Source organism: Talpa europaea (assembly GCF_964194135.1).
Source record: "Talpa europaea genome assembly, chromosome: 1".
In the NCBI taxonomy this organism is placed as follows: Eukaryota; Metazoa; Chordata; class Mammalia; order Eulipotyphla; family Talpidae; genus Talpa; species Talpa europaea.
Genome location: NC_140073.1, coordinates 91,396,136 through 91,420,725, shown reverse-complemented (window position 1 = coordinate 91,420,725; position 24,590 = coordinate 91,396,136). Strand labels below are relative to the sequence as shown.

The window sequence follows — 24,590 nt, the reverse complement described above, 5'->3', positions numbered from 1 at the left end:
GACAGAAATTTTATTTTAAAAGATTAAAACACCTGGGGCTATCACAGTGCTCACTCTAAAATTTTGTTATTACCTGTATTTTTGAAATGCACACTATTATCTTACAGAATTAACAAAATCAAATGCTTTGAACATGCTAAATTCATTGCAAGTGTTCTATTTTTATTCATCTATTTATTTATTTATTTTTAAAGATTTATTTATTTATTTATACACGCACAGGGTACAGTCAGAAGCGCAGGAGGGTGAGAGAATTCACCAGAGCCAGAGCGGGGAGCAGAGCAAGCAGAAGGACTGAAGTACACTGCTAAGGGGAGCAGCGGGCGGCAGGAGAGGTCTGCGCGCCATGTGGGACCCTCCTCCTGTGGCCGGGGAGCAGCCGGGGACTGAACTGGCGCTGCAGAGGCTACGGGCAGCTTCGGAACCCAGCGCTCAACCGCTGCGCCACCGGGGAGGCCCAAGTGTTCTATTTTTAAATGAAAAAAAATTTAATTCTAAATTTACTATCTTCAAAATCAAATGAAAATGTGAAGTATTCATGAATTTCCAGCTGTTTGAAAACCTTGGGAAAGAGATGAAAAATAACTTATTAGACACAAAGGCAGGGAGGAAAAAAACCTTTAAGTTAAACCCAAATAAGTTTGTTTAAGTCCTATGTGTACAATGAGTGTACCAATTCAAAAGAAATGGGACCTGGAATCTAGTGTTAGCATAGCCTTCTTTCTCAAATCCAGTGTTACATTTTTTCAGACATAAAGTTTGTCTTGTGGTGAAAGGGTGAGAATCATAGTGGCTAAATTTGAGGAATAAACCAAATAAAGAGAACATACTTTCAGTGGCACTCAAAATTAAGAGAGAAATGAGAATAAGAATTTTTCCAAAATCTTTTATGCCACACAAGTCAACAAAACCTTACTAATTTATAAAATAAAATTTATTTATCTAAATCACAATTATAATTCTTTTCATAAAAAAATTACTTTTGGCTTGTAGTCTTTGGCTCACAAAGTTTTGCCAACTAGAGGTATTTTGGCAATAGAAATACTTGCTTTTATGAAGAGATCACTTATGTATGCATTAAAAATGGACACAGATAAAACTACATTTTTTTTTTAAAGATATGTCTATTTATTGCTTGGTCTCGTTGGGACCATTAACTGCTGAGGAACACTATCCTTTTACCCAAAAGGAAACCAAAATCCCAAGACTTAATCCAGATTATTCAAATTAATGATCAGTGTTATCTAGTTTTCTAAAATTTAGGTTGACTTTGGGGGCTCCCTGATGATCTAGGAGTTAAGTCTCAGTGTTAACACCAGCTAAAGCCTGAGTTCGATCCAGGGCCAGGGAGCTAATGCACATGGTGCAGCAGACCTCTCCGGTCTTGCCCACTGGAGTTCTCCTCAGCAGTGTTTCAGTGGATCTGCCTGTTCTGCTCCCCACTATGTCTCTGGTGAATCCTCTCAGCTGCCCCCCACACCTCTGGCCTACACTCCAGTTCTTGCATGCATAAATCAATCTTTAAAAAACCCTGACTTTAACAATGTAACATAGTTGTTTTTAAAATTCATTTTTTTCCTCTTCCTCCTTATCACAAACTCAGTATATTTATACCCACTCTTGATATCTACCTCTTACTTTACTATGTTCTGTGCTTTGAAGTAAGCTGATGTTCTAGAGACACAATTTTATGGGGTATTATTTAGTAATTTTTCAGCACTTTAGCCAAAAAAAGTCATGAAATTTGTAAATACTGGCTTAGACCAAGTTTTCATAGTTTACTGAATAAACCCTAATGTGATAGTAAGGATCATCTAAAAATCAAAATGCATATATTATTTAGCATTTCTTTATCGAGAAGAGGCCTTTGGTATAAAAAATTTAGAGTAACAATGCTAATCACATGCAAATTTTTGTTTTGTTTTGACTGGAGGTGGGGAGATCCTATTTTAAGCCTTTGTGGTTATACTGAGGAGTCAGGTGTAAATCCACATAAACCACAAGAGTGATTCTGAGGACAAATCTTGCAAACCTTGAAAGCTGACACTTTCAGTCCATGTTTATACCCCTCATATAATGAAAAGCTCATGACAGCTGCTAAAGGCAGATTAACAAACACACTACAATACTGGGGCTAGGGAGAGTGGAAAGAAGGGGCGATGTGAGGGATGAGAGAGTGATGGGGAGGGCCAAGAAGGAAAAAAAGAGATATGATAAAGAAAACAGACTAAAGATCCATTTGATGCCTGACACTCAAGCTAAGTAGTTAAAAATGAAATTTTACTGTTTCCCTTAGCAGTCAAACTAAAATCTTTCAATTCCTAAAGTCCTAATCCCATTCTCATCTTTGGAAGCAACCCAACACCTGCCCCACATGACACCCTCCCATACTTCTAAGTATTTTCCACTAGTTATTAAAATATAATTTTATCTATCCTAAAACATTTGTGCATGCAAACATTTTATGGCAGTTTAAGAAAGAATAAGCAGACAAGCTGGAAAAAATTTAAAGTCAGGCATTTTTCTTGGAAAACTGTCCAACATGCTGACATTGGTAAAGTTATTTGAAGCTGGTCAAAAAGGCTATTGGTATCTATCTTTTCAATTTACTAAGACAAATAAGAAATGAAAAAAATGTTAATTTGCAACCATGTACTGGTCAAAACCAAAATTAAATGTAAATTCATCCTGTTCTTCAAATCTGAACAAGCAAAGCTACTTTTAGATGTGAAATGTATTTTCTTGGGGTCTGGATTTAAGAACATCATTTCAAAAGAAGTTAATGAAATACCGGACTTTCAAATTACTAAAAATGTACAATAATTTATATAAAGTGTGCAGTATTTGTCATGTGCTGCAAACTCCTTGAAGGTAAGGATTATTGCCTTGTAAAACTTGCAACATTTAAAACACTTAACACACTGCTTTGCATATAACTTCCTAAATAATTACTTACAAAATTATTTTTCTTGGTTATTCACTTGCCACATTCAACCCAATCTATCTTTTCTTTCTCTCTGATTCTATTGTAAAGAATTTCTCTGTTCAGAAAATATAGCTTGGGGGACCTCCCTGGTGGCGCTGGGGTTAAAGACACAGTGCTATCAACCTATCACCAGCCACTGAAACAAGTTTGATCCCCATCCAGGGAGCTACCCACATGGTGCAGCAGATTTTTCCTGTCATGCCAGCTGCTCCCCTCAGTAGTGTATTTGAGTACATCTGCTTGTTCTGCTCCCCACTCTTTCTGGTGAATCCTCTCGTCCCTCACAGCTCTGGCCTACACCCCAGTTCTTGTATGCATAAATAAATAAATCTTTAAAAAAATATACATACACCTTTATTTTACTGAAGTGTTAAGTCACGTTGCTTTAAAATGAAATCTTTAGTTTTAGTTCTTCTAATACCTAGGTTAATTTCAATCTGCTTTCATTTAAGCATGATATTGAAAAGAGAAATTTGAATACATTTAGGACACAGGGTTATGACTTGAAAAACATTAACTGGGTTATTAACAACATAAAAGTAAGAAAATCTTTGCTTCTAGTTCTAGTTTTTAAGAACTAAAGCAAGTCCTAGTTTTTAAGAACTAAGGAAACTGATACAAAAAGTATTACTGTCAAGTATAATAGGTTTCTATTTCAGATTAAATTTGCCTTTATATGCTGGGATTCCCAGATGTGAAACAGAAAATTCACTATTCATAGTTTTGATAGTTCAGTGATATTCTCGCCAGTTAAAATGTTACTATTAAAGACACACCTGCTGCTCCTATGACCAAGTCCACTAAGAATAAACAGAAGGCAAAGTGAGAAAGACACAAAAATTAAAAGAAACCAAACACATGATGATGGAATTCTTTTGTATATGTCCATCAAAATTTAAATACAATTTTGTAAAAACTCCTACATCCTTACATCCTTCAGGTAAAGAAAGGGATTTCTATCAATATTAACTGAATTGTAATAGAATCCACTTAAAATTATCTAACCAGATCTGAGAAAATTATGTAATTAATATAACGAAATTGCCATGGCTTTTACAAAAATGCTGTTAAAAGATGTGTCTCATACATTTATATACTCATGCCTAATATTTTGAAGCAAAAGTTTGTTAAAAACAAACCTTATGCTTCACAGCAGTGAAATAAACTTCAAACAAAATTCTTTAGTAATAAATAAATATGTATTTGACAGACTCAATTTAAAAACATGGATTCTAACGTAACTTAGTTTGTGCTTAAGCCTTGAAATTTTCAAGGGACAAAATGAATGGTACTATCCTGAGAGTACTAAAAAAACATAAGACAGGAAAATGTCCACAAATCAACACAGTGTTCAAGTAGTAGGGGAAAAGCAAAAATTAAAAAATTGCATTGTCTATATTAATATCATACATTTGTAATTTAAGTTTGCTGAGAAAGGCACACATGCCCAAGACAATACCATAAATGCTTATTTTTATGCATGCTTATTTTTATGCATGGTAGTGTCATATAATTCTAGGGATGATTATTATGGTATTATTTAAGTCACACTAAGCTATATTATGGACCAACACATACAGAATATTGATGATACAATAACATATGCACCATATATTATATATTTTCTGGAAAGAGTCAAGTCATATAGATTTGGAATTTATTGGGAATGTGTAGTAGAAAGCTGCAAATATCTGGCCATATTTGAAAAGGAAAACAGTAAAATCATTTTTTTATATGGCAGAGAAGAAGCTCAATCTAAGGTCAATTGTAACTATAAATTATCTACATAGATTTTTTTAAACTCTCTTTTGGCAAAAATTACCTTTATAATTTTTGGTTTCATAATTTGAGTTCACTTAAAATAATCTGAACAATATTTTGGAGTTGGTTGAAAGAAAGATTTGACCTAATATTCACCAACTTCCTACTATCTTTAGATTTCTAAGAATCCTGCCAAATCATATTAGGTTTTTATTCCTTTCAGCTTCAAAAGCTCAGTAAACTTCACAGATAACGGGATGCCATATTCCTTACCTAGGTTTGTCTAGGAGAAAATTAACCAACTAATTTGGAGAAATGATATGCCAACTTCCAATCATTCAAACCAATCCAATTTTCCATTACAACCTTTGAACAGATATGTCTAAGTCAAATGTAAAAATAAGCAGTTCAGTAACTAAAAGAGTGAACACTACTGAGACCAAATTTCAAGCTAAAATGATTTTAAATCACTTAAAAAAGTTTAACATAATTTCACCAACAAATGCACCATCCAGGAAACAATTTAGAAATACACGTTTTACAGAAAGTAAAGATAGCAACAGTGTCAGTAAGTTAAGCCACACCTTGCTGTGTCTCTGGACACCATGCATTATTTGCAATGTGTACATTATAAAGATAGATTTATAAATTACACACACTTGTATACATGATAAAGAAAACTACTGAAAACAAATCAAATTGCATTTTAGATACTCTTGATACTGTAAATTATTTACAATATACAGGTAATAAAAATACTGAATTGATCACAATGTCTCTTAATGAAAAATTTTTTTTCCAATCTCAATTATAGTATTATTACATAAAAATTACAACTATTCATAAGGAACCTCTTAAAAACTCATTTTTCAGAGAGATAGATTTCAAAAGTGCTGTCAAGAAGCAATGCTTACATTTAAGCAAAGTTGACACACAAAACCGAAAAATTTCTTTAACAAAAGCAGACAGTATTGTGCTGATTATCTGGCAGCAACTTATAACCATTCTGCCCACAGAGAATACCCTCCACATTCTGCTACACATTCACCACACACCCAAACACATTGAAAATATGTCAGCATTTTGTCAGTTAGGACATTTCTGTTAATATGTGAATCACAATAATAGGGTTGAGTTTCTCAGGTTGGGAAAAAGAAAACGTAGTAAATTGAGCTTCTTTCCTAGTGGGATTACAAAATAAGCCTTTAGAATTTACCATGAGGGTTTACTTAGTAGATAATGACAATTAGGGAGAAAAGATTATCAGGAAATGCTTTTAACATAGTGCTAGCTTACCTGATATGCCATTCTTGCTGGTGTTCAATAAAGCTACAGATGCTGCAGAAACTCTTTTATTGTTCACAGTCTGCCCTGGTTTTCTTGAGGTACATTCTTCACTATCACTGTCCTGTAAATTTAGTAGCCTTGGCTGGAAACACTGTAGTCGACATGATCTGATATTGCTTAATATTTCAGAAAGGGACAGTCTATTTTCACAATGTTTACTGGAAGCATTGGTCCGAGAGAAATTAGAAGAAAAGTCTATGGTTTGGGAAGAGCTTGAAAAACCATTCAGCATTTCAGGATCTATCTGTTTTAGGATCGGGTCATGTTCTGTGGCTATTCGGTCCATTATGACCCTGAAAGGCAATATAAAACCAAATTATTACCTGGAAGAACTCAACATTTTCTCTATACCTTTCCTTTTAACTTAACAAAAACCCAAGTCAAAATAAAAGTTTACCTTCCACCTCTGCCAATCCGTCTCCTTGCAAATCCTATACATCTTCGTGGTACTGTGAGTGTTGTAAGGCAATGCCTATATCTCAGCTTATCTAAATCTGCCAATTCTGAGTTTTCAAAAGAATGGGTAGCTTGGTCCAAACGAGGCTACAAAGAAAGAAAAGAAAGTTAAAACTCATGGAGTAAATCTGAAATGAAAAAAACTTAAAGCATGATAAAAATGAAGTGTACAGTATCAGCAGAACAATTATAATTTAGATATTAAACTATAAAATTGGGGTTTAAGTGATATTAACCAGGTAAAAAGTTTTATAAAATTGAATCAAAAGTTCACTCACCAAAGTAACTCAAACTGAAATTAGTTTGTAAACATAAATACATTTAGGGTTAAAAGAAAGCTATACTGAAGAATAATAGTCTTTAACATTTAGGTAAAAGTAAAGATGATGTCGTTAGTAATTTACAGGCTTCCTGTTGAGATAAAATGAAAAGTGAATTTTTTTGGAATAAAAATAATACTTCAAAGGCATACATGGGTCAGGCTGACACATCCTCTTTTAAGAATGTACAGTACAATTGTCTTTCCATTCCCTTTATCATTCTACTTGTCTGTGTTTTTCCACTTTATCTTCCTTCTTCTAACCAATGTAACTTGCAGGCAACTCCCAAGCTGTCTTACATTAAATACACACACCTCTTGAAGAAGTTGGAAGTGTTGTAAGGCAATACAGCAAGATAAATCATCTCTATAAGACATATATAAAAATCTATCCTCTTTATTCTATAGTTATACCTTTTTTGAAAATCTGAAGATTGGGTAGATAGTCATTCCCTGATAAAATGCTGCACCAAAATTTGACAGTAGTACAAAGCAATTTCTAAGTGAGCCAAAAAGTTATGAATATAATTATTAGATAAAACATTAACATGAGGGGGCCTCATGTTAAGTCTCAGTGCTATCACATTATCACCTCACCCCTGAGGCCTAAGTTTGATCCCCAGCCAGGGAGCTAACCCACACATAGCGCAGCAGACCTCTCCTGTCTCACCAGCTGCTCCCCTTAGTAGTATATTTCACTTGATCAATCTGTTCTGCTCCCCACTCTGCCTTTGGTGAATCCTCTCACCCCTCATGCTTCTGGTCTATACCCCAGTTCTTCTATGCATAAATAAATAATTTTAAAATTAACATGAGAGAAATTTAAAAATGATTCCTTTGTATTTGATACTTACTGGGTATGTATTCACAAGACTGGCTTGCCTAATAGGAAATGCCAATAAACAATCAGAAATAGCAAAAGTTCAACTAGGGATTTTGGTAGTACCAAACTCTAGCAATGACATAGTGATTTTATTGATTACTGAATCCATAAAGTCCAAAATGAAATTAGATTTCTAATATATGGGAAATTATCAATTTCCAAGCAAAGATTCTGATACCCTTTGAAAGAACCAAGTACTTTAGAGCATCTTTATTGGTATCTGCATGGAGATATAAAAAAATGTGATGGACTTCTCACTTTTAGATCAAGACTAAGTCACCCTGACATCAGTTACCTGTTAATTCCAGTTCACAAAAACACCACAAAAAATAAATTTCTTACAGCGTAATACTGGCATCCTGCCCGCCTCCTGAAAGCACAGGGACCATCAGGATCATTTTCTTCTTCGGGTTCTGATACTGGGGATGGTACCTAGAAAAAAGAGGTATGAATCAATCTATTTAGATATTATCAAAAGTCAATAAATTTTTGTTATGGTCTAAAATCAGAATCTGATCACAAACAGTAAACCACCCCCATGTTACCTACAGTATGCAGTGAATTTCCCAAAACATATGAAGACTAGCAAAAATGTTCTGTAGTTAAACAGTTATCTTTTGTGGCTTGTTTCCTGCAGGTAAGTTAACAGAGAATGACTTACTTGCTTCTGAACATGTAAATGGCTTTAAACTTAAGATGTGGTATTGTTTTATAGATCTCACTTATATTTTGGAAGTAATGTGTGTGGCTATAAATATTTCATAGAAACTTTATCTTTCTATAATAAACCATGAAACCAGTAGTTTATTGTTTTTTAATATTTATTCATTCATTCATTCCAAGCACTGGGCACAGTGTCAGAGGCGCGAGAGGGTGAGAGAATTCACCAGACTCAAAGTAGGGAGCAGAGCAGGCAGAACGACCAAAGTACACTGCTGAGGGGAGCAGCAGGCAGCAGAAGAAGTCTGCGTGCCATGTGGGACCCACCTCCGGTGGCCGGGGAGCACCCGGGGATCGAACCAGCGCTGCAGAGGCTGCGGGCAGCTTCGCAACCCAGAGCTCAACCGCTGCGCCACCGGGGAGGCCATGAAACCAGTAGTTTAAAACGACTTATAAATAGCCCTTCTTTCCAAGAAAGTCACAAAAGTGCCCCTTATTTCCTTAGTTTTGTAATTACTTTCTAAACTTAAAAGTAGAAAATTAAAACACAAAAGACATGTTAATGGTAACCAAACTGGTTGCAGAGAGAAGTGACAAGCCCACCACCACCTAATATCAAAGAGTACACAAACACTTTGAAAAATCTGTCACATACTAAAAAGCATTCTGCCTGGAACCATGTGACAGTAAGCCAAATATCCCTTTATAAAATGAGTGGGCCCTAGGGCAGCGCTGATACATTACAGCACACTTTATATATGTCATAACAGATTAAATAATACACAAATAAACTCTGATACGGTAGGGAAATAATATGGTTTATATAAATTTCTAACCATGATGGTTAAAATAAAAAAAAGTTTTGGTACTTAAGTTTCGGTTGTCTGGCAATTTCATTTTGGAACACATTTCTTATTCTGACAATGTTGGCTCAAACATATTTACTTGCATATTTTGAACCTCACAAATCCCTCCCCTTCCTAATTTGAGAGGAAAAATATATTCTCTAAATTATTTCCAAACTGTGGTAATTAACACCGAAAAGGGTCATCCAGGGAAAAAAGGCATTTGTTCGAGGTTCCAACACACCTCCACCAACCCTACAGCAAGAGACACAGAAACAGCAACCTGGGGCTTATTTTTCTCCTGGGGAAACAAGCCCCAAACCTGAAACCTGATATTTTAAAGGAAATCCCAAATGTGAATTTTACTCTTTGGTTCCTCTGCAAATTGTCTATCTCTTCTACAACACACAAAGAAGTGTCAAAACAAAATCCCAGAATTTCTTTATATAAAGCATATCACTCCTTCCTCCCAATCACCATTCCCCAGAAACAGATTACAGGATTTAGTCAGAAACAGAGGAAGACAGAGCTACTACTAAGAGAATCGGAAGCATGAAGAAGAAGAAACAGGGTTTAGTTCTGCTCTCGTGCAATTAGCTGGGTAAGTCTGGTTAAAATGTTTGTTACCTTAAGCATATGATTATTTTAATGATTCTTTTAGCAATAAAATCCTGACTTTGTAAAGATTGTAAATAGCTGCCTCACTGAATAATGTCCAACTGTAAGTAAATGCTTACTTATTCCTTAGCAACATGGGCTACCACTGCAAAAATTAACAAGACTTTGATATACGAACTCATGGAAACCTAAAAGTTTCAAAATGCAATTATCATATTGTCATATCGGTGACAATATGAATAAACAGAAAACTTTATAAATAGTAGTGACAATCTCTAAATGCATGAGATGCACACAGGACCAGTAGGCTGAGTGTGTCCTAATATCAGGATGGATGGACTGATTATAGCAATAACGAAAATTTCCTACAGGTCCCAGTACCCTGTGGCATCATTCTTAAAGGATCAGGAATGTATAGCAAACCTTTTAGACTGTCATTAGAACCTCTAATATAAAGCTAGCCTGCATACATGTATCTAACCATGCCATAATCTTACTTAAAACTGCTTAATAATTTCCTAGTATGTATAATGAAGATAGAGGCATTTGCCATCTGGCTAACACTGTAGGCATCATTTGTTTACCCTCCCTTCCTTCTCTTTGTGTTCTCTGTTCCAGCAACACAACTTCTAGAAGCAGGAAACTTCTAGCAACTTCCTCTAATATACAATCTTCTCTACCTAGAGCTGTTCCCTATACTTTCTATCTGGAAAACTAGCATTAGGACACTATTTTCCTCATTCTTGGAAAATGGTTATCTAATATCCTGTGGCTATTCAAAGCCTTGTCTGAGTCTAACTGGAAGATCCTATGACAAAAACTAATTTCATTAGTGTTTTCAAGAGCACACTAAACATGAAATTTAATCATATAAATTAAAATGCATATGAATGCTAAAATATTATCTGGGATGAAACAAATAAATTAATGATACCAGGAAAAAGACAATATATTTTTGTGAAAGGGGACATATTTTATGTAAACGCTATACTTAAATAGTTACAACAATAAATGTTTTATAAACAGTTTTCCTTCTAATCTATCTGTGATGCTGGCTTTTAAAATATTTTTTTCTTTTAAAGCAGTAAGCCAAAATGTTAAAATATGACAAAGCTTGTCACAGTATTCTCTTCAGGTTACTTTTACTATATAGAAATGAAAAACAAAAAAACGAAGGTATTGCTAGGTAAGGTGCTAAAGAATACGTATATTTTTAAGCAGATACCTTAATACACAAAATAAAAATTTTGTTTTAAAAACAATACCATGTACAATTAAGATTTTTACACTGCAAACATGTAACTATAAAACTGTTGCAATATAAACCAATGAACTATCTTCACAAGTTAAAACATATACACCAATTGTTCAAAATCTTCAGAATTAAATAGTTATTGCCAAACAAATTAGGAAAATTTACAGTGAAATCTGCAAAATACAATGCTGATGGAACATGATAAAAAGAGAATTGTTGGTAAATATTTACAATTCTGTAATAATGCCATAAAATATTTTTTGTATTTTTTCCACAAAATACCGATAACCTTGATTTAGTATTCCCATTTAAAATAATCTATTTTATTTTTTTATATAATTCACCTTGCCAAGAGTATCTTTTCATATCTTTACAGATATCCAAATCCTACCCATTAGCTTGCTTTAAAGAGAAGGGAGTCCTGCTCATTTCATCCCCATGTGTCCATGCACACTACCCCAAAAAAGGAAAATTATGTGGGTTAGCTTTTTGTCATCTTAATTAGGCCACATATATTTAATAATTGATGCTTTAGAGGAGGACATATAATAATCAGGCAAAGACTAAGAACTTGAAACATATAATGCAGACATATCACTATACTTTGATTCTAGAACACCAAGGTCAAAACATCAGATAATGTAATTTTCAACAGGGTCAAATAAAAATTCATAAACTATTACTTTGTTTTATTTTGAAGTATTGTATACTATTTGTTGGAAGAATTTTTTTTTTTTTAAGATTTATTTTTTTATGCATACAAGAGCTGGGGTACAGGCCAGAGATGCGGGGGCGCGGGGCGGTAAGAGGATCCACCAGAGACAGAGTGGGGAACAGAACAGGCAGACTGACCGAAATACACTGCTGAGGGGAGCAGCGGGCGAGTCAGGAAAGGTCTGCTGCGCCATGTGGGTTGCTCCCTGGACAGCCGGGGATTGAACTTGCGCTGCAGAGGCTGCGCATTGCTTCATAGTGAGGTGCTTAACCCCTTGTGCCACCAGGGAGGCCCCTAGGTGTTTGATTTAGGAGAGGATTCAGGTAGTCCAGATTCAGTGGTCAAGATATTTTCACAATAATATCTAATTATTACTCCATAATTACATCTCTATTATTGTAATGATGTGCCACAGCCACGATTAGCCAAATATGATGTAAATTACCCCACTTTTTGTTTCCTCCTTAACAAAGTGCTGTATTTATTGGTGGTGAAATGAGTATATTCTTTATTATACTTTAAGTTGTTAGTAATTACTTCTTTTACTGGGTATGACACTTTTCCCCCTAATAATCTACTTTAAATATAAAAAAAAAAAATGCTTATTTTTATAAAAGGGAAAGGTGAAAACTATCTAAATGCTCCATACAAGAATTATACCCAAATGATGGAAAATAACAGACAGCAAATACCATTTTAGTGTCTAGATAAAGTGAAAATATTTATGCTATAACATTAAGAAAGCAAAAATCAAAACTCTAAAATGTCATTATGTTTTAAAGTAAATATAAAAGACTAGAAGGAAATGTCTTTAAAAATAGTTTTAAAATAAGCACCTGTGGAAATTCATCTTCATCTGAGCTGTGAAAGTCATATTGCTTAATGTCACTCTTATTGATCACAGGCAATGTCTCAGGAGTGGGCTGCTGAGATGTTATCAAAACCTCTGCTTTAGGCTTCTTTGGGTACTTCTTCTTTTGACGAACCACATCAGAAGCCTCTTCTTTCAAAGACAAATGATGAGGGTGCTGTTTACATGACGATTTTCCCCCCAAAAGGAAGAAATAAAAATCATTTTAGAAATCATGAAAACTAGACTGCTCTTTGAAAAACAAACATTTTGACTCAGGAAGTGATTTTATTTACTATTTTTAATATGCAAAAATTATGTGATCATAAACTGAAAAATGTTTTACTTTCTTCAAGTTATGTTAAAATAATTACGGTATTTAAATTTGCTTTTTATACTGTTATTAATATTTATACTAAAAAGCTAGTGATTTTTTTAAAAATTGCTCTATCATTCAATCTAGCAATTAAAAAGTATTCAATTCAATGTTAATTTCATTTCAATCCACTGTACTAATGTTGAAAAGTAATAATTATTTAAAAAATTACTTGAATTAGATTATGAATTCATTAACAATTCTACACTTATTTCCAGTTTTTAAAACTGTCCATGGCAGGTAATTTTTTTCAGAGTTAGCTCATTACCTGAAAAAAACTTCACTTTTTAGAAAGTGAAGAATCTGCTTCAAGTGAACAATAGTCAAACTGTTCTCAAGTACCTCAGAGTTCTGTGGCAGTACTTAGAGGCCATCTGGTAAACTGACTGAACTGATTTCCCCCCCATAGCCACCTTACCCACTACCCCTTGCCTCAACAGAGCAGCACTGTTTCTATCTGTCTTTCCTTTTCATAAATAAGGATCAACTACTTTAAAAAGATTATAAAGGACTATACTAAGCACCAAAGTAGAAGTAAAATAAAAGTGTAAAAATGTTTAGGAAGTTGCACATTTCCCCATGTAGTCCAGATTTTTGTTAAAACTAATTTAGAATCAAAAACGGTACATAAAATGAAAATGCTGCTTAAATACCAAATTTTTTAATAAGATAAAACCTCTTTTCATACAATGGGTATATAGTTATGGCATCAGAACGAAAACCGAAACTTCTTAGAAACAACCTATATTTTAATTTAAGGAGGGATGTATGATAAAGTAAATATAGTTATACTGGGATATAGCAATAATGAACGGAACCATATCTCTAAAATTAGGATTTAAATAGGTTGTGTTTTTTTTCTTAGAGATGATCTAAAATTAGAATCAATATATAATGAAGGCTTATTCTGTAAGTACTTTTGTGTTGAGATTTTCATATTCTATTCCTATGAGCTATATACCTAGGAAAACCATTGGTTTACATAAAATGGATTTTTAAAAATAACTTACAAAATGACATTCACTGTATTAATAACTTTTCTAGCTACAGAGGCAAGTGATGATTTAAGGGTAATATGGTCAGTGGCTATGCCTGTGATTAATAAGAAAAACTTTAATTTGAATTGATATATGTTAAAGAAGTTTTCTTGCTCCACATTTTTCCTTGACCTTTAATAATGAACCCATGAAAAATGAGGATTGTATACATCAAAAGATGAATTTCCCACAAACAACCTAAATAACTTTTAAAATCTTGATAAACAGTGAAGCTCTACGTCTAAATACTTCAGTCGATCTGTTTCTTATTTAAATCTAAGCTCCTCAACGGTTTTTATCAATTTTTATACATCTTAACAACTTAATGTACCAAATGAATACTGAATAAACAAAATTCTTTAGTCTAAAATAATCACTGAGTCTAGCCTTTATTAGAAAGAAATTATGATCCAGGAGATAGAGGACTTTTTCAAATCACTCAAGGTAAAAAGCGATTGATAAATGCTGTTTTGGCAGTGATGACAACACAAAAAATGTTCAATAGTCTTGATGGAGAAAGATTTAATTTTAGATTTCATGACTACCAGTCCAATGCAGGGTTTGCTAAGGCCAGTGATAAAAACTAACATTTATACCCTTATTTGTAGGGAAGCAGACAGCATAGTGCAAAGCACCTGGTCTTTGGTGTCAGATCTGGATTTAAAACCTTGAATTTGCCACTCATTGGCTATATAATCTAGAAATCACACAGAAGTAAACTCTATCTCAAAAGGTTGCTATAAAAATTAAAGTTATTAATATACGTGTAAAAAGTCCTAACGAAGTAAGAATTAAATATTTCTTTCTTAACCAAATTATACTGTGACAACTACAGAAACCGATAGATTGCCTGATCATTATTACCATACAAGCTTCTTCCCAGAGGATATTCACCTTAGTTTTACATTCTTGGACTTTATGATGATTTCCATTATGAAGAGTTGCTGGAGTGGCATATAACTCTTTTTCTGATCTATTGATTTTCACTTCATTAAGGATCTCACCACCATAGTCTCCCAAATGATATCTGGAAAAGGTAATAAAACATATGAAAATGTTGTACAGTTGAAAAATAAATAACAAAAAAAAAAAACCAATAATGCCTTAATTGAGCCATAACTTATCAAACAACCAATAATCAGTTCATTCTTAAGAGAGAAAATGTACAGGAATAAAGAAGCTCATATTTGAGAATTAGTGAAAAAACACAAATAACCAAACAATCTCTACAGTACACAAAGGATGAATTCCTTATATATTTTATATTTTCAAGCACTGGGAAATGTTTAGAATGAATAACTCAGGATCACATAAAATTCTATTGTAAGTCTACTTAATTATGCAGGAAAGTGATTATATAACACATTTTCAAAATGTACTGACACAAAAAAATGTTTTTTATCTAGTGAGAATATAAAATTAAACAGTCCGTTGTCATAAATTGTTTAATAGAAAATTTAATATACAGAATTGTACAAAACGATCTATGTTCTTTCCTAAGTAAAAATCAATTTTGAAAAAAATTAAGTGCTTTAGAGGATCGATAGCACACATAAAAATACTGAAAATTTGCAATTCAAACTGGTAAATTAATTTGACTTTTAAGAAACCAGTAAACATGATTCTCTGGAAAAAAAGTTATTTTGTTAGAGTATCATTTTAAATGTTTTAAAGCTTAGCAAAAATTAAGTAATTTCATTATATTTTGCCCATTATTTGGCTAAAACTGCTACTACTATACAATAGTAGCAATGTTACCTTTTTTCAACAACTTCTAAAGTTAAGTGCAATAATTCCCGTTTTGTTTTCTCTCTTCTCTTAATCATTTCCAAAATTGTTATGGCTCTACTAAACTCTCGTCTCAGTTTCAACATCTTTTCATAAGAGGCTTCATCATTCTTACGATTCTATTGGGGGGAAAAAAAAAATTTTTAAGAATAAACTATCCAATTATACACTTTTCCCATTTCATTCAACAAAATCTTATTGAACCCAAATTCATTCTATAAAAGCAAAATGTTAAATAAAACCTTAACAGCTGACTAAGGAAACCGATTTAACTTGGGAAATATAAATACAAGCAAATATCTTTCAATTGATAGTCAGGAAAAAATGTTGATAGCTACTGGAAAGAATGAATAACATAGAAAGGATAATTCTAATGTAAACAAATTGTTAAAAGTCTGCCTGAAATAAAACTCAATGTACTGCAAAATCTAGTCCATTCATACTGTAGGAAAGGTATTTTCCAATGACAAATAGTTCTATCAAATAAGGTTGCCTAAAGCCAGCCAAAACCAATCTATCTATGCATACAGCTCTGAAATTGGGTGCTGGGAAGTTCAAAACACTACTATATAAACATTCATAAATACAAGCAATTCTTCACCCCCAAAATTCAGAAATTAGAAAGTGGATAGATATAAAACAACTTAATGAATATTATTATATGCTTTAATATAATAGCACTTCATTCACTGCAGAGTAGAAAAAAGATTCAGTGAAAATTAATTCTTAGAGTATGATTAAGAAGTTTTCACTTTCGGGCCTCCCCTGGTGGCACAGCGGTTGAGCGCTGGGCTGCGAAGCTGCCCACAACCTCTGCAGCGCCGGTTCGATACCTGGCCGCTGGGCGAGGGTCCCACATGGCGTGCAGACCTCTTCTACCGCCCGCTGCTCCCCTCAGCAGTGTACTTCAGTCCTTCTGCCTGTTCTGCAACCTGATCTGGCTCTGGGGAATTCTCTCACCCTCCTGCGCTTCTGACTGTACCCAGTGCTTGTATAAATAAATAAATAAAATTAAAAAAAAAAAGTTTTCACTCTCAATGTTAGGATGTAACCTGAACCAACTCATGGAGTGAAGCACCATTTAATAACTAGTGAAGGCTTAGCTGTAAAAGCAGCATCTATCTACATATAAGTTACTGTAAACAAATGTTTTGTTCAATCAAATAGCTACTCCTTTATATCAGGCATGGAACTACTTGTCTAAAAATAGACCACCACCACCACCCCTCATTACACATGTCCAGACAGAGCTGAACTTAAAGCAACCATTTCATCCTGAAGTGATTATTAGGAAAAACCTAAAGGAGCCAGGCTTAATACTGGCAGATTATAATAAAGAAAATAAAAATCGAATGACTGAAAACTTTATTCAATTTTCCCTTTGTACAATTTCAGGCAATTGAAAATTAACCACCACCCATAAAAGATTAAACTAAGTCCCACTGAGACATGCTACACCAAACATTTAAAATTGCTGTTAAGGGCCTCCCCTGTGGCGCAGCGGTTGAGCGCTGGGTTGCGAAGCTGCCCGCAGCCTCTGCAGCGCCGGTTCGATCCCCGGCTGCTCCCCGGCCACCGGAGGAGGGTCCCACATGGCGTGCAGACCTCTCCTGCCGCCCGCTGCTCCCCTCAGCAGTGTACTTCGGTCCTTCTGCCTGCTCTGCTCCCCGCTCTGGCTCTGGTGAATTCTCTCACCCTCCCGCGCTTCTGACTGTACCCAGTGCATGTATAAACAAAACAAACAAACAAACCAGCAAACAAATAAATAAAGCATGCCTCTACTAAAAAAAAAAAAAAAATAAAAAAATAAAATTGCTGTTAATAAGTTATCCCTTAATCAAAAGAAAATTAATCCTTTTTTAAACTTGGGTATTATGTGACAAAAGGGAAAATTTAAACCTGGTTTTATGAAATATTTTTTCATAAATAGGTAGCACTAAATAAAACCTTGAAAAAAATAACATTACAAACAACAAATATTAAAATGACCACTCTATACAGGAAATTGCACATGCCCACTTATACTCAATAAATCTTAAAGTCCAGTAAAAGAATGCCAGACATGCAGATTCAATAGATGAGCAATATTAAAAAGCATACCAGCACCTTTTAAGATGGCTCCCTATCCCTCATTGACAATACCTCTGCCAATTCATTTCTTGCTCTTTTTAGACCCAAACAGCTAACTTTTTTCTTTCCCCAGTCCTGTTATTTCTTCTGTATTTTACTTTGAAATTAATTTCAGATGCACAGAAGCTACAGAAAGAATACAAGGAATTCCTATATATCTTCATTCTTTACCCAAAGGTTAATATTTTACATTTGCTTTATCTCTCTCCAAATATATATGTATATACATATTATTATGGACTGAATTTATCATGATCAAAATTCATTATTTTGAAATTCTAACCCTTCGATGTATTTAGAAGTAGGGACTTCAGCAGGTGATTAGATTATGACAGTAGATTTCTCAGGAATGGGTTAGTTTTATAACAGACCAGAGAAGGTTCTCTAAATCCTTCTGCTATATGAGGACACAGCAAAATGTCCTTCTCAGAACCAGGAATTGAGACTTCACCAGACACCAAATTTGCCAATCCCTGGATTCTGACTTCCCAGCCTCCACAACTGTAATAAAATATTTTTATTTAAACCACCCAGTGTATGGTGTTTTTGTTATAGCACCCCAAATGGACAATGACACTTATATTTGTATGTCATAAACACATATACATATAAATTATTAGTTATTTTTTTACTTTGTTGAGAAATAGTTCAATGTATATTTTCTAAAAACAGTACTTTTACATAACTACAGCACAATTACCAAAATCAGGAAATTAACACTGATATAATCTTATATAATTTACAGACTTTAGTCATAATTCACCAATTACCTCACTGGTCTTTTATAGCAACAAACATTTGGTTGTTACACAATTTTTACATATTTCATATTATATAATTTGTTAAAAGTATGTATCTAATCTGTTATATAGGTGTTATTAAATTGTTGCTATAAAGGAAATTAATGGGATAATTTTAATTATTAAAATTTATTCAAAACAATAAATTCTTTTTCCTGGTTTATGGATGTGATTCAGCATTAAAATCTATTTTTTTTTAAAGATTTATTTATTTATACAAGCACTGGGTACAGTCAGAAGCACGGGAGGGTGAGAGAATTCACCAGAGTCAGAGCAGAAAGCAGAACAGGCAGACTGACGAAGTACACTGCTGAGGGGAGCAACAGGCGGCAGGAGAGGTCTGCGCACCATTTGGGACCCTCACCCAGCAGCCAGGGATCAAACCGGCGCTGCAGAGACTGCGGGCAGCTTCGCAACCCAGCGCTCAACCGCTGTGCCACCGGGGAGGCCTGATTAAAATCTATTTAATGTTACCTTGATCTAATTTCATATAATTTGGAATAGTTCCTCTGTCTTTCTATGGTGATCATCATTTACATTTTTTTTTTATTAAAGGACATTTATTTTTATTAAAGGCTAACAGGTAGGATTTATGAGGTCAAACACATTAAGTAGATATGCTGATTCAATACCTCAAGAGTATTCTTTAATTTGGGTTTCTTTGATTTTTTTTTTCAATGATCAACCAGCTATATAACCATTCAAAACATTGAGTTCATACTGACATTTTTTCTATGTTTTTAAAATAGTCCTAGGCAGTCCCTGTATTCAAATCTACTGAGTACTTTTACACCTTTTCCTCAACTGTCTCAGCTGGAAGCCAATGTTTTTCTTCCTCACCCATTTAAATATTGTAGTTCTCTCTACCTATTGCCAAATCTGTAGGGAAGTGGTTGTCAAACTGCTGCATATTAGAATTGTAAATATTTTTATAACCAAGTTGATATATTTACAAGGTGATTGTTAGGTGTCCACCAGACTGAGAAGTACCACCTTAGGAGATTTCTCTCCTGCTTCTTCTGGGCCACCCAGAGGGAAAAGGCATACTAGCTAACAGGTGTATTTATGAGGTCAAACACATTAAGTAGATATGCTGATTCAAGACCTCCCAGTCAGTGCATTCAGACAAGCTAATGTCTTAAGACTGCCTCACTTAAGAATCCTAAAGTACTTAAGCATTCCCAAATTAAACATTAGTAAAGTGAATTAAAATTAAATCTATATAGCCAAGCAAGTATTTCATAAGTTTTTTACTTTCAGATTTTGCATTAGCTATGTAAGTGTTTTCAAGTATGTGGAAACAGAAAAGGGAGCAGAGAAATTTTGTTAGCAGTATTCATTTTTGCATTACCATGCTTGCCCACCTTCTGAACACCTATGACATGTTCATTATTCACTGCTTCCCCAGTTCTCATTTTGAAACATGGAAGACATTTTTAAGCAGCAATAGTGCATATGTAAGGGTGTTAAGAATAAAAACACAACTGGAAAAGAAAAGACACCACTCCGCAGAGAAAGATGAATGTAACAGACAAGAGAAAGGGCAGAATCAGAAAGTCAGGAAAAAGTAAGACCCATTCACTAAAAGAAGTCCATTTCAAAAGTTATTGCTAAAAGTCTATTCAGCAATCTGTCTAAATCAATGACATTCCTCAATGGTTCAGATAAAACCTTTCCTTTTCAACATCCAGTAAGGCCATATTTATAAAGATTTCTAATATTTACAAGCTTTTCTCATTCTAGTCTTTTCTAAAGAAGATGTTAAACTTTCTCAAAATTTCTTAGATTGCCTTACTTAACTAAAATGCTAATTGAAAACTCAGCCTGGGTTAGGGCAGTAATCTACACTTGGGAAATACATGAAAAAGTTACAGAAACTCTGTTTGTTAACCAGTAGAAAAGTTTCTCCTAAATGTACTATCCTTGGCAGCTGTTACGCATCACAGCTGTTATATTAACAGCTGACAAGGACAAGTTTTCAATGTTAGGAGAAACAGAAATCCACAGAAAAATGTTTTGCCTCCAATTATAATCCCTCATGGTTTTTATATTTTTATGTTCCTAATATTTTGCAAAGTTAGAGAATGTGCTATCATCTATAAAGATTACTGTTAATTATGAGAAATGGAAGGGAATGAAAGCTCCTCTGAAATAATGCATTCCTCTATATCATATCATCCCACAGCATGAGATCCTATTTCTCTTATTTAAAATTCTGGCTCACACTGCTTCTGAAAACCAGATGGGAACAAGTTCATCTATTTGAAATCAGACATTACTGGCAACTCAGAAAAGGAAAAAAAGACTTCACTGTGTTACTGCTGACTATTGGCAGAAAAGCTTAAAAACAAACCTTTTCCTACTTTCCACAGTAGCAAGAGGCAGTAAAGCCCATTTTTATTTGCAAGAATTATAGTTTCAAAGGAGCTGTAAGCTTGTAAGCTTCCCAAAGGAGATATATATCAAAGGATATGTTATATAGATATCTGTATCTACGCAAAATATATACATATGTATGTATGGTTTACTGAAGCACTCAAAACTTTTCAAGGTACATAAAGGTATTTCCTGTTAGCACTTTCAACTGCAAATCTAAAAGTGTGATCAGTACATTTACAGGGCCTCCCTGATGGCACAAGGGGTTAAGACGCAACCTATGAAGCAATCCGCAGCCTCTACAGCACGAGTTCGATCCCCGGCCAGCCAGGGAGCAAGCCACATGGAGCAGACCTCTCCCGTCTCACCCACTGCTCCCCTCAGCAGTGTACTTTGGTCAATCTGCCTGTTCCATTCCCCACTCTGTCTCTGGTGAATCCTCTCACCACCCTCAGGCCTCTGGCCTATACCCGATCTCTTGTATGCACAAATAAAATAAATCTTTTAAAAAAAGTACATTTATAAAGGGCACTAATAAACATTGTAAACAATTGGCCAACAGAAGCTACTGAAAAGCAAGACTTTTTTTAACCCCATTTTTTTAAGTTGAGGTATAACTGACATAAAACATATTAGCTTCAGATTGAATAGCAAAATTCCTAAGATTAAGTTCAACAATGTCATTTGCTCTCATCTGTATTCAAATTACTGAAGCTGGCAGAAAAAAATACTGGCCTTAAATGCAAAGAAGGTACACTCAATTAAAGCTAATCTGTACATTACCTTTCGAGTTTGCATTTTCTCTGTTCTCCTCCGAAAGGCAACATATGGGTCATTGTTGGTAGAGCCATCTCTTTTCTCTTGTTTTATCTGAGGGATGAGGGATGGCCCCCTGCAGTTCTTACGTTTTCTCACCCAGTAGTCATATACAGCTTTAATAAGGTAATCATCTTCATTTAACAGCAGTTTTGCTTCTTGAAGTGTTACAAGCTAAATGAAAAATACAAAATGTCATCAATTGCAATGTCTGAAAGAGAAATCAACAGCTGTATCAATAGGAAAAAAAAGTGATAGGTCCAACAGTGATCAGATATGATGACAGAAAACAATTCAATCTAACAAAGGACTTATTAATAAGGATATTATTGAAAAATTAATACTGAGAAGTAGTAAATTCTAATACCTACAATATTTAAGAGCCTGGATAAGTGAGAGTTGGGAAGACTTGCTTATTCCTCAAACAAGTTTTGGTCTAGAAGACATGCAGAGAATCTCTCAAAATTCTGTTACTCTGGTGGCGCAGGGGTTAAAGACAGCGCTATCAAGCTATTGGCAGCCACTGCAGCATGATTTTGATAGCCAGCCACCAGGGAGCAACCCATATGGCGCAGCAGGCCTCTCCTGTCTCCCCTGCTGCTGCCCCCAGCAGTGTATTTTGATAGATCTGCCTGTTGTGTTCCCCACTCTGTCTCCGGTGAATCCTCTCATCCCCCACTCACATACCTTTCACCTACACCCCAGTTCTTAATGTGCATAAATAAATAAATCTTAAAAAAACAAAACAAAATTCTGTTATTCTGATTCCACACATTTGAGGATCTACAGCTTCAACAGTCTAATACTTTCTGTGCTGCTTTTCAACAGAAACTAAGAAAATAGGTTCCTTTTAATATCCCTCAAAAATAAAAGATGAATATTCTCTAATATCATGCAACTATATATAATGTGCCTCTTTTGAAATTGTGAAAGGACAAATTTAGCATCTTTCCAGACTACACAACTTTGAATATTAATTATATGTAAAGGCAATTCCTCTACCCAAGCCAGTTAAACACTAGAATTGAATCCTTGTCTCAACATTCATTCTATTAATGACACTATAATGTCTGGGTTAGTGGTTCTAGGATGGTTTCCTGAGGAAATCTAATTTTGATATCTACTTCTTCTTTATCAATGTAGCCAGCATAATACTGATATATCTCAAAGTTTCAAAAATTCGTTTGGGCACTTGTTTCCTTGCTCATTGTGAAGATCAGATAGGTCAATCAGTTTTAGCAAGATGGGCTTAGCAGGATGGTTGCACAAATCCACTTAGAGTGAGTTTTAGAAAAAGATTGTGGAGTTATAGGGCTGGAAAGCATTGATATTTTAACAATTCTTACATCATTTTAGAGAAGATTCACTTTCAAAACAAGATGAGACAGCTCCTGAGAATTATTTCCCTAGAACTCGGCAATGAAAGAAAAATTTTCTTGCTAAAATTATGAAATCAAAATATTAGTTTACCTGTAGGTTATCTAAAGAAGTTATGAGCCACTGTAATTTTTTTTATATTATCTAACTTCTCACACTGGTATAACTTCATTGAACAAATGCAACAATCATCTGGACTGCCCGTTCAGTGACAGTGATTACTAGGCTTAATTAGTGGCATTCTTATTATAATTTGGCTGCCAGACAGTTTGCTCATAGGAAGAGAAATCACTGACAATATCAACACAAGGATTCTAGTTCAGGTGACAATAACATTTAGTGCAGTAAAACTGTGACAATTTTTTTGTTTGACTCAATGACTCCAAGAGTCCGCTTAACTGCATCTAAGAGATGAGGAACTTGGTCTATTTAAGAGGAGGGAAAGTCTGGAATATGAGATCAAACTAAAATAGCCAATATTTTCAAACAAAGTTTATTTTTTAAAAAAATATATTTTCTTACATTGTTCATTTTTGTACAATATTTGATTTCTCCCTTCAGGTATAGTTCCAGTGGTTCTCCCATCACCATAGCACCCGTGAACCATCACTACAGTCCCTTGTGTTCTTCCCTCCCGTTTTTGACCTGTCTTACATCCCCTCCCACACACTTCCCTGTTGTATGCCTCAGATCTACGGTCAGTTTGTAACTTTTGTCTTTTTCCTGATCCTTTGTTCACTTTCCCTATATTCCACCTATAAGCGAAACCATCTCTTATTTCTTTTTCCTTCTGACTTACTTTACTTTGCATAATCCCTTCCAGGCTCCACACATGTTGCAAATGGCATTAAGTCTATCTTTTATGATCACTGAGTAGTATGTATTCCATTGTGTATGTGATCTCAAACATCAATTTTAAATGAACATATCCACTGATAGTCAAAATTCTCTTGAATTATGATGAATAACCCCCTCCAAAGTCTAGGATAATAGTAGATTAAGAATCAAGCTTTTTGGATCTAATAAATTCTACCTTATGCTCAGAGAATCACAGCATCATTGGCGGCTCTCATGTGCTCTGGGGACAAAGGGAAACTGCTGTGAGAGGCTATAGGTGACTTAGATGTTTGGTCTTTCTACAAAATTTCAAAACCTTCACTAGTTAAATCAAGGACTTAATCTAACCTGGAAGTGG

At 34.5% G+C, this 24,590-nt stretch overlaps 1 protein-coding gene across 1 annotated transcript in view; it reads right to left on the bottom strand.

Moving 5' to 3' along the window:
• EPC2 (enhancer of polycomb homolog 2) overlaps positions 1 to 24,590 on the bottom strand; it is a gene marked incomplete at both ends in the record, with an annotated part of 103,738 nt that overhangs the window by 5,848 nt on the left and 73,300 nt on the right. Inside the window, 7 exons of the mRNA XM_084243458.1 lie at positions 6,044 to 6,387; positions 6,492 to 6,637; positions 8,095 to 8,184; positions 12,682 to 12,873; positions 15,003 to 15,135; positions 15,867 to 16,015; positions 21,986 to 22,192. Coding sequence (XP_084099584.1) covers positions 6,044 to 6,387; positions 6,492 to 6,637; positions 8,095 to 8,184; positions 12,682 to 12,873; positions 15,003 to 15,135; positions 15,867 to 16,015; positions 21,986 to 22,192 — 1,261 coding nt within the window. The remainder of the gene's footprint in view (positions 1 to 6,043; positions 6,388 to 6,491; positions 6,638 to 8,094; positions 8,185 to 12,681; positions 12,874 to 15,002; positions 15,136 to 15,866; positions 16,016 to 21,985; positions 22,193 to 24,590) is intronic.